The sequence below is a fragment of the Syngnathoides biaculeatus genome, chromosome 7, assembly GCF_019802595.1.
Source record: "Syngnathoides biaculeatus isolate LvHL_M chromosome 7, ASM1980259v1, whole genome shotgun sequence".
NCBI classification, from domain to species: Eukaryota; Metazoa; Chordata; class Actinopteri; order Syngnathiformes; family Syngnathidae; genus Syngnathoides; species Syngnathoides biaculeatus.
In genome coordinates this window covers 7,568,040-7,579,513 of record NC_084646.1, presented here as the reverse complement: position 1 = coordinate 7,579,513, position 11,474 = coordinate 7,568,040, and the positions used below count along the sequence as shown (strand labels likewise).

Sequence of the window (11,474 nt, the reverse complement as noted above, 5' to 3'; positions counted from 1 at the left end):
ATTGAGCCATTACAAGCATTTCTGTGTGACCAAACGACAATAGTTGGAAAAACCCATTACCCTTGATTTCTGATTCCAAAACGAGCTCATAAATTTAATCTGTAAATATGATGAGGGCGGTTGAATTTTTATTATCGTTTCACAGCCATAACGGCCCTCTGAGGGAATGTGGCCCGCGACAAAAATCAGTTTGACACCCCTGCTTTAATCCCTTTGTGCCCCCGCAACACTTTTGCTGTCCCCCTTCGTGTCCCTCGTGGCACCCCTTCAAACCTCTTGTGCCCCAACTTTCTCTCTTCATAAGACCCCATTTTGCTCTTTCGTTTCCCTTTCGATCCACCCGTTTTCTGAGCTGCTTGTTAGTATAGGACACGAGAAAGTGGAGTCAGGGCAGGATATTTATACAGAGGAGGGGGACTGTATGGTGGGGTGAGGGTAAGTGGGGGGGGGGGGGGTGCGCGCCATGTTGGCCGGGGGGGGCGCATCACTCATCAATTTGTTTGTAAACAACAGATTTATGCGCACTAAAGCGAGCGGCGGGCCGCCGGCGACTTTAGTGCTGCACGCGAACGCATGCACAACGAGCTCAGCGCTTTTTGGCCTCCAGCCTGCTGAGCCAAGGAACAAGGGGGGGGGGGGGGAACGGGAGGAAACGAAAAATGACCAGGAAATCTCCCGTAATGCTGGCACGGGAACAGCTACTAAAACACGTACACGGATAACACAATATTACCCAATAGAAGAGGACGAAGCTAAAGTGACAAGCTAATATAGCAACTATAACCTCTGTTAAAAAGCTAACATGCACACGATAAACTCAGTGAGGATTTTTAGCTTATAAAAATAAGCTAACATGCTAATAAATGGTAAGGCTAATGATAAGGTATGATCAGCGGAACACCTAACACACGAACAGAAGCCAAGCTAACATGCGAACTAAGCTATAACTGAAAAGGCTAACACAAGACAAGCTAGCTCGAGTCCAGTTTATCATGATAGCACAGGTCAAGGAGAAAAGTTAACATGCTAGCAAAAAGAAAATCTTACCAGAGACATAACTGAAAAATATAAGAAATCGTTTTAAGTGAAAATTCTATCATGCTAATAAAACAGCTAACATGTTAAGATTTTAAAGGGATGACATGCTAACATGGTCTAAAGATCTGCTTGAAAAGGCAAACAGAAAAGAAGCTAACTTGCTCACGAGAAATTTATCAACACTCACCTTAACAATGGCAGCACGGCTGGAGGCTGGTTAGCACATCTGCCTCACACTTCTAAGGACTCGGGTTCAAATCTGGGTACTCCGGTTTCCTCCCACATCCCGAAAACATGCACGGTAGGTTATCCAAAGACTCTAAATCCCCCGTAGGTGTGAATGTGAGCGTAAACGGTTGCCCTCCGATTGACCGGGGATTAGCTCAGGGTGTACTCCGCCGCCTCTCGCCTAATAAGTTCCACAACCCTCGTGAGGACAAGCAGTTCAGAAGATGGATGGAAAATTTCTGGATTGCAGAAAGCAACCTGAAGTTCTCACATGCTAACAATGACTAAATTGGAAATGTTAACACGACACGAGAAAAGCTAACGTGGCAACTATGATGTGGTTTGGGAAAGTTGACACCAGGTGCCGATGATCAACAACAACAAAAGAGTTGATGCAGTTGCAATTTTGTTTTTATTAAAGAAAGGGGAAAAAAAAAAATCAAAAACATTATGCTTGCGTGTCAGGCAGTTATCTTGTTTGTTTACGCAGATCACCAAAGGCAAAGGCACATATTATAAACAAAAAGACAGCAAGCTAAACAACACCATGAAAAAAAAAGTTAATTTTTCAAAAATAAAATGGCTTTACGTCGTTTATTATTTGCTAGCCATTTAGCGCTCGCGTCGTATGTTTGGAGAAGCTAAGCAAAATGGCGGTAAATGATAAGAATCTGCGAGCGTGTCGTACACTTGAGAATCAAAAATTATTTTTTCCCCCAAAATTAGAACTCTTTTACTCTAAGTTAGCCTAACTTTAGCATCTATTACAATCACGAAAATGTCCACTGTAAGGTGCTGAAATGCCTTGCTAAGCAAAATGGCGAGAAACGATAAGAAAATGTTAGCGTGTCGTACACTTGGGAACTCTCTCAGGTGGCTGTTTTTATTAACTGCAGCTTTCAATGACATTCTGCAAATGTGCCCGCATCTATTTGCACATTAGCCTAGTTTAGCATAATGGGGCTAAAAATCTGAAAGCGTGTCGTACACTTTGGAATCAAACGTCAACCATCACTCGGGAAGCTATTTTCATGCTTAGGCTACTTATAGCTCCTATCACAATCTAAGAAATTGCCCTCTGATTAGGTTAGCCTAGCATCAGGGATAGCGATAGGTTGGGTAAATTGCAGATGTACATAAAAGCACATCCGGTTGGTCGCATAAGGAGGTGGCGTACCGACGGCATTAGCCTGACGCAAAGATTGTGACGAGGACGCTCGATTCTGTACAGGGAAAAGAAATCCTTAACCCAGAGAAATTTTGATAAAGTGTCCATGCGTTTGACACGAGCCACGCTAATGGCTCAGTTTCTGAAAATACATAAAGAGAACGTTGCATTTTTTATATATATATAATAGTTCCTAAAGAGGCGCTAATGCTACAACGATAGCCTATGTTTGCGGTAAAAGCTATAATGAAAATGTTCGAATGTTCATAAATGACCAAAATGTGGATGGCTAATGGCTGATTAGCCTAGTTTAGCATAAAGATGGGGAATGGTGATTTCCTAGCATGTTGTACATCATCTAACACGCTCCCAGTGAGCAATTTGTCTGTGTTTGTGAATTTAGGCTAACTGTAGCGCCAGACATTGCTAAGGTACATTTCTGCTTAGCCTAACTTACTACAAAGGTGAGAAATTCTTAGCATTTCGCTAAGGTGTAGTACACCTGGGAGTCAAACCACATCTTGCTCCCAGTTAGCCGTTATTATGTTAAGACAGTCTAACTGTAGCTTTGAACATAATTATATCTAAGATCCATTTTTGATTAGCCTAGCTTGGTCATACAGAGTTAAGTTTGGATTAACAACGAGAACTTTGTTCCCAGTGAGGTTATTGCAATGCTAAGCTTGAATAATGATACTTTCGATCCTCGTTTCTGAAAATCCCCACAGCTAATCATGGATTAGCCAACGTAGCATAAGGCGATAAAGGCTAAAAATCTGCTAGATGTTTTGGGGAATCAAAATTTAGCTCTCTCTACGATCTTGGGTTGTCATACACCTGGGAGTCACAACATTATAGGAGTTAGCGGTCTCCATGCTAAGCTAGGCTAACTGTTACTACGGTAACATGCTCACAGGTATATTTAGGGTAGTATTATAATTTCAGTTTCTACGATGAAAATATTCACAGCTAGCGACTGGCAAGCTAGCTTGGTGAGAACCGTTTAATTTATTTCACAGTCTGCAATCTTTATGCAAAGCTAGGCTAACCACAGTATCCTGTGATGCTAATCGTACAACAACATGATTAGTATAAATGTTTATCAAAGCGCGCAAGGAAAAGTGTCTGTGCTACAGAAGAAGGAGAGCTAAGCAAGCACGAAAAGAGCGTGAAACGATTGGTCGCTCATTCAGAGGTCAGTGGTGGCCTTGGCAGAGAGCGCCTGGATGCGTCCTGTGTTACAGTTCTTGCACAGGACGTGTCCATCCAGAGGGTAGCAGCCCTGGTTGTCACCCTCAGACAGCAGACAGCCGCAATCCTGCGCACAAAACGGTCATCTGCAATGTTAGCGTGCTAACTCACCCATAGCTCAGGCTTTACGCTAACCTAGCTAAAACTTGTTCTAAAGTTTAGAATCTAAGGTGATTTTTTTTTTTTTTTTTAGACTAGAGAAACTCAAATGAACTAAAATGTTCCAGAGAGTGTTAGCCTAGCGACAGCTTAATTTAAGCTAAAGACAGCTAAGTGCGATAATTATCCCATCTTGGCATACAGCTAGGCTAACTGTAGCATCTGAGATACATTTCTGCCTTTTTAAAGTACATTTCTGTTAAACTGAAGCTATCACGCAGCAGGTTTTATGAATTTAGCTAGCGTGTTGTGCACTCCGCACTCAAAAGTCAACTTTCTCGCAGTTGCCAGTCTTTTTTGGTAAGCCAGGCTAACATTCGACTGATGCGAGTATGATGTGCACGTAGCGACCGTCTGTACCTCACAGCGGTAACACTGGACGTGGAAATCTCTGTCCAGAGCCACGATGCGAACCGTCTCCTCCTGACCGGGAGCCGGCATGATGGGTTCAGAACACACGCAGCAGCGTGGGGCAAACTTTCTGTTGAGCGACAACACAAACATCACTGCACTGTTCGGTATCGGTTTTGTGAGCGTCGTCCTCACTTGTGGAAGTCGTGTATGCAGTGGATGTGGTTGGAGGCGTCGACGGTGAAGGGCACGCCGTCCAGGCTGCGTTTGCAGACCACGCAGGTGAAGCAGTGAGGGTGGTAGGCCTTGCCCGTGGCCCTCAGGATGCGCTCCATGATGGGCTTGCTGCACATGCTGCACGTCTCCAGCGTGTTCTGCAGACGCACATCGACACACGCGCACGTTAGCTCGGGCTTTGCTAATTCTCGGGCGTCAAAAACTGCTTTTCCATCAACGAGGAGGGGCATCGATAAATGAACGTATGCAGGACAGTTACTAAACAGTCATTTTCAAAATAAGTCACTTTTTAAAAGGGATTTTCCACATGTTGTGCAAGACCAAAAATTGGACTGGGTGCCCCTTTCAAAATAAGTAATAAATAAGAATAATTTTTCCCGGTCCAGTTGATATTTGAATCACTGTCGATCAACGACAACTGCAGTAGGGTGGCAGCCTTTCAAATTAAAATGACTTCCAAAATTACCCTCCTTGAGCTGTCACCTTATCCAATGTGTCCCGATGATCCGAGGAGCTAAGTTGTCTGGGGCTGGTAGTCACCCATGGGAAAAAGGTACTAGGTCCAGGGACCAGACCAAGTACGAATCCTCCCACCCTCGAGCTGTGGGTCGTGACCGAAAGAACAAGGTCCCTGATACAAGCTGCCGAAATGGGTTTCCTCCGCAGGGTGTCCGGACTCTCCCCGAGAGATAGGGTGAGAAGTTCGGTCACCCGGGAGGATTGAGGTGGCTGGGGCATCTGATCCGGACCCCTCCCCGGTGAGGCGTTCCGGGCACGTCCCACCGCAAAGAGACCCCGAGGACGACCCAGGACACGCCGGAGAGACTGTGTCTCTCGGCTGGCCCGGGAACGCCTCGGGATCCCTCCGGAAGAGCTGAAACAAGTGGCTGGGGAAAGGGAAGTCTGGGTATCTCTGCTGAAACTACTTCCTCCGCGACCTGACCCGGAAAAGCGGTAGAGAATGGATGGATGGATGGATGGTAGCTGGAAAGGACTAATGACCTTCCGTATCCTTTCAAAGGGAAAAGATGATTTGAGATGCAAAGTGTTTTGAGTAACAACCACGGTCACATAAATTATCCACAAAAGTCAAGGTACCACCGGCCAGGTTTATTTCCTGGATCTGTTCTCCACCGCGGCTGTTTTGCACGCTCGGCTGGGCTAAAACGCACACGCTTCAGCGGCCTCCCAAATCCCGCCGGCCCCCATCCCGCCGCCTCAGTGTTTCCAAACACAGTCGTGGGTGTGTGGCCAACACGGCGCAGAGTCACACGCCCCCGGGCCCTGAACGCCGGGCCGATGCAAATGGCGCGGAGCCGTTGTCGGCGTGTGTGCTGACGTTCCGCGTCTGCGTGCTAATGACCGCCCTAGCGTAGCCCGCACGCGGGCCGAGGCTAGCGTGTCAGGTCGCGTGGTGTCACACCTCCATTTTTTTTTACCGAGGTCAGAGCCACTTTTGAGGACAGAACATTTCTTTTAACTTGAATATATCATAGACTTCCACGTCAAAACAACACCGTACAAAAAAGGGAAATTCAAATCATTTGAGGTGGCTGGGGCATCTGATCCGCATGCCTCCCGGACGCCTCCCCGGTGAGGTGTTCTGGGCACGTCCCACCAGAAAGAGATCACGGGGACAACCGAGGACACGCTGGAGAGAGTATGTCTCTCGGCTGGCTTGGGAACGCCTCGGGATCCCTCCGGAAGAAGTGGCTGGGGAAAGGGAAGTCTGGGTATCCCTGCTGAAGCTACTTCCCCCGCGACCCGACCCTGAAAAGCGGTAGAATATGAATGGATGGATGGATGGATGGATGGATTAATTGTGAAAACCTCCTCCTGAAGTCAGCTGGGTTAGGCTTTGAAAAAAACGCGGCCCAAGTGAGGAGAAGTGCCCCCAGGTGGCCAAAGTACCAGAGAGTGCAGCACAATGTCCATTGAATTGAAGCAAAAAAAATGTGACAAAAAAGAGTTGAGTTGTTAAATTATCATTGTTGGATGATTTTATAAGGCATAATATTAGAGAGCTATTTTCACACGTTAAAATACACAAAAATATTTGTTGTATGTTTTGGGGGAAGACTGGAACAGATTAATGGCATTCCCATATATTTAATAGGGAAAGATGCTTTGAGAGGCTGGGAACAAACTTTGTTTATTTTTTGCTAAAAGTTACACTTTATGAGTGGAAAAAAACAACAACATGTATTTCATTGCTGAATCAAGATTTGAATTTCACACTTGGCAATCGTGCACCTGCGGGCCGGACGCTATTTTCAGAGTCGAATTGGGCCGGGTGGTCACGCCACCTTTGGGCCCGGGCGGAGACTTTCATGTTTTCCGACTGCCGGCGTTTTGCGGCCGCGTCGCTCGCGCGCTCCCGGAGCGGCTTGAGGAAATCATGAAAAGCGAAGGCGCTCGTGGAAATCCGCACGACTCCCGTGGCGCCGTTTGCGCGCAAACAATGTCCACGCCGCGGTCTCGCCGCGTGCCGGCTGGAAATGGATTAAAAAAAAAAAAAAAACCTTTTTAATGAGGTGGATGCTGCGAGCCCGCCGGCTTTATTTACCTCGCAGGCACCAAAAGCGGTTTGATGGAGTTGGGGGTGGGGGTGGGGTGGGGGGGGCGCGTCAAATACATTTGCAACGTGAGAATGGTAGTTGATCCGCAATCCTTCCCTGGCTTCTTGTGGGAATACCTTGCCCTTGTTTAACTTAACTGGAGCACGTGATTTCAGTTCCTCGCAAGACCTGAAAACCAAATCTGACGCTAACGCGCCGACCTCCGCTCACCCGCTTCCCCTTATTGCCAGTCGTTTTGCAGCATTCTTTCAAGAATACCCGCAGAATTTATTTTATTGTCTTCCGTGACAGCATAAGCCGACCAAAACAAAGCGGAGACGAAAAAAAGTTTCCAGCTTTTTCTGGTCTTTAGTCTTCAGCGGGAGAACGCGGGTCGCTTTCGCCAAAAATGCCGATTTCTGATGAAGAAGAAGAGAAAGTGTGTGGGGGGGGGGGGGGACAAAACATGTCAAAGCAGAACTGACTCCACCACTCCACTCCAGCCCTTGTGAGGATAAGTGGCAAAGAAAATGGATGGATATAAGAATGAATAGGGGGGTAAAAAAAAACGGTGTATACAACTAAACCTACATTGTTTTGGTAAATAAATATTTAAAATGATATTGATAAGTTTCAACATTGTAACATGAAAAAAAAAATCTGACTATAATAGTATATATAAGTTAAATACATAACTTTTAAAATCATGCAAAAATAGACAGTAAAGCTTAAAATCATTCATAGTTATTTTTGGGTTTTGTTCATTTTGATACGTGAGGATAAGCGGCTAAGATAAGCTCTAGCACTCCCCGTGACCCTTGTGAGGATAAGCGGCAAAGAAAATGGATGGATGCATATAGGAATAAATAAGGGGGAAAAAAACTTTGTTTACAACTAAATATTTAAAATGATATTGATAAGTTTCAACATTGTAACATGAGCAAAAAAAAAATCTGAGTATGACCATGAGTTAAATACATAAAAATCATACAAAAAAGATAGTCAAGCTTAAAATCATTCATAGTTATTTTTGGTTTTGTTCATTTTGAAACGGGGGCATGATCGGCTAAGAAAATGAATGAGAGGATGGATGGTACACACCTTTCAAAATAAAATCTCTTCTTAATAAATAAAACTCTCAACATCATCAGCTTCAGAAAACAATTTTCACTGGCAATAGTGAATTTTCAAAAAAGTTTCAGACGCTCGCCTTTCAAAATAAAGGAATTTTCTTGGTGCTTTCATTTTGAAATGCTGGCACAGGACACTCCATCCATCCATCCATTTTCTTTGCCGCTTATCCACACGAGTGTTGCGGGGAGTGCTGGAGCCTACTCCAGCTGTCAACGGGCAAGAGGCGGGCACACCCCGAAATGGCCGTGCTCACAATCTCACCTATGGGCAATTTAGAGTGTCCTATTAATGTTGCGTGTTTTTTGGGATGTGGGAGGAAACCGGAGTGCCCGCCCGGAGAAAAGCCACGCAGGCACGGGGAGAACATGCAAATGCCACACAGGTGGGGCTGGGATCGAACCGAGTCCTCAGAACTGTGAGACCAACGCTTTACCAGCTGCAGGAAACTGTGGACTTCAAAACAAAACTTCCCAAATATTTTGCTGTCCTCAACCCGCTCCCCATCCCTTTTCGAGCCCGTGGCCGTCCCCTCGCCGTCGGCCGCCGGGCGCGTCTGCCCTCCTCCGCTAGAGGGCGCCGCGCGTGCACCGGTGCGGCGGCGGACGCATCGAAGCATACTGACTTGACTGTATGCGTTTCCTCTCTCACACGCGTTTGCCCACGAGGCTAAACAAACGTCTCGGCAGGAAAGTGAATGTAGGTCACACAGGCGCAGACGCACACTTTAAGTCAATTGTATGTAGAGCCCCCCCTGGCCCCCCCCCCCCCTGCCTCAACACACACAGACACACGCTCCCTACAAAGCTCGCAGTGTCCACCGCGACTCGGTCCGGATGCTAAACGACGTTTGACAGCTTTTGGCCGACGCGAAGTGTCGTGTTTGCGAAGCAAAAGCTTGTAGCGGCGAGTTAAAAAAAAAAAAAAGAGAGAGAGAGAGAGAGAGAAAAAGAAATGGCATAAACATTGTTCTGGTGACACTCGGGCCCGAGCGGGCCCACGCACATTTCGGGTCAAGTCGGGACAGTTTGGGAATGATGCGGGGACTGCTATTCACGCAAGACTGCACAAGTGAGCGGCGTAATTCCCGGCCTACGGAGCGCACCGCGTTATAGGCCTCGTCCAGTACGTTTGTAAAGGAAATACCATTTGGTAGATTCGTACGCCGCACCTGTGTAAAAGCCGCAAGACAGAGTATACAGAGAGTTTAACGCTAGCTCAGCCGCGCTAACGCTAATGCCGACATGCTAACGCTTACGCCGCCACGCTAACGCTACCATGCTAAATATTGTCTATAGAACATTTCTAAAGGACTACAGAACTTTAGGACCCAAGTCCTATAGAAATTCTATTAGAAATTCCATAGAAAATCACAGCCAAAGTTCTATAGAACAAGTTAAAGAAATTTTTTTAGCAGGGTAGCGCCGCCGTGCTAACGCTAATGCTAGCACCGCGCTAACAGGGCCAGTTAAAAAGAAAATCACTTCGGCAGTAACACGCTAGCGCAGCGCTAACACTAACAGGGCCGGATCTGTAAAAGTCACTTCCTCGGCACATATGTTCCACCGTTCTCACGCTTACCTTTTCCGCTCAAGTGCTCCCTTGTGGCCGTTACAAAAAATGCACAAATTAGCCGCATCACAGCATGAACTATAGAACTTTAGGACCCAAGTCCTATAGAAATTGTATTGTTCTGTACAAATTCTATACATTCCTATAGAAAATTTTTAGCAGGGTCGTGCCGCCATGCTAATGCTAGCACCGCGCTAACAGGGCCGCATCACAGCAAAATTCTATATAAAATCACAGCCAAATTTCTAAAAAACAAGTTGTTCAGAACAAATTCGATACAATTTGATAGATTTCTATAGAAAATTTCTAGCAGGGTAGCGACGCTGTGCTAACTCTACTGCTAGCACCGCGCTAACAGGGCCAGTTAAAAAGAAAACACACTGGTAAAAATCACTGCGGCAGTAACAAGCTAGCGCAGCGCTAACAGAGCCGGACCGGTAAAAGTCACTTCCTCGGCACATATATTCCGCCGTTCTCACTCTTATTTTTTCAGCATGCATAGGAATGACAAAATTAAAGAAAATTGAAGTAATTCAATGTTTTTTTTAGCTTTATTTTGCATTTTCCTGCTCCTTCTGGTGTACGTGTGAATGCGTTGGCCAGCAGGGGGCGATACAATACGGATATAGAAACAAAAGAAAAAGTTTTGCAACGTCTCTCGGTAAGTTGCAGAAATGAGTACTTCTATCCCATCCACATTTGTATTTGGAGCGGTTGTTTCTTTATCCGGTGCTACGTAAATGCTACTTGTTAGCCTGCGTCGGGCATTTTGCATCGTGCGTTAGCATTAAGCTGACAGCGTTGCGGTTGCTTCAAATTCATAATTTTGTTTTGACAGCAAACCTCACGCGGGAGCGGCGATAAAAAGCTCGAAGCCCGTTTTGAAGAACTGCTCGCCGCGACGTGATTTCGCTGCGGCCGAAAATCGCCCGAGCGGCGGCTCCCGTTCAGAAAAAGTCGTTACTGTCGCGGCGAGCGCAAAATTACAGCACAACGCGGCTAGAAATAATCTTCATACATCCGATGCTCTTTTGCCCCAAATCGGGGGCCCCGTTTCTGCGCCGTCATTTCTACGTGGTTCTCTTGCGGACTTCGTTAGAAGAGGCCTCAAAATAAATGCAGTTGGACACAACGGCGACGGCTTAATGAGGCTGTCTCACACTGTTACGAAAATCAAAACCAATTCAATGTTGTGCCGTGCGCTGCACCCGCCCGCCAAATGTTTGGAATTATTGCTCGACTCCTCCGTGATTCATACATCTCGACATTCAAGCTCTCTCTCTCTCTCTCTCTCTCTTGTCCTCTTTTTCTTTTCTCTCTCTCTCTCTCTCTCTCTCCCCCCCTCGCTGCCGCTGTGATGTTAAAACCGCTGGCGATTGCATAACGCGTTAAAACTTGCATCACCAATTTCCCGCAGTAAAATACTTCACATTAAAAACACGAGAAGAAGAGGCCGGTATTTGCGTTTTGACGCACTTGTAATGCACGGGGGGTTATTGTTATGATTGACAGGTAGAGGCGTCCAATGAGCAGTGGCTGCAATGTTGAAAAATGACTAATTTAATTCATGTATCTGACGTTTTCTTAAACTAAAGTCGCGTCAAACGTGTAATTCTTCTTCACTAAGATTCATAAATCTTGAAAAATGATTTCAAACAAGTGTTTCGTCAATCAAAAACTATTAATACAATTTTTCATTAAAACCTTTCAGGCCTTATCTCTAGTAGTATTTAACTTTATTAAAACATATTTTGTTAACTGTAATTAATTAACTCAATTTT

General features: G+C 45.8%; 1 protein-coding gene across 6 annotated transcripts in view; it reads right to left on the bottom strand.

Moving 5' to 3' along the window:
* Positions 1–1,655: 1,655 nt before the first annotated feature.
* The window catches only part of lpp (LIM domain containing preferred translocation partner in lipoma), a 176,295-nt gene continuing 166,476 nt past the window's right edge, over positions 1,656–11,474 (bottom strand). For all 6 annotated transcript variants that reach the window (XM_061824484.1, XM_061824482.1, XM_061824487.1 and 3 more), the window contains 3 exons: positions 4,391–4,569; positions 4,205–4,325; positions 1,656–3,752 (listed from right to left, as the gene is read on the bottom strand). In XM_061824484.1, the coding sequence (XP_061680468.1) occupies positions 3,624–3,752; positions 4,205–4,325; positions 4,391–4,569 (429 nt within the window). In that variant the 3' untranslated portion in view covers positions 1,656–3,623. The remainder of the gene's footprint in view (positions 3,753–4,204; positions 4,326–4,390; positions 4,570–11,474) is intronic.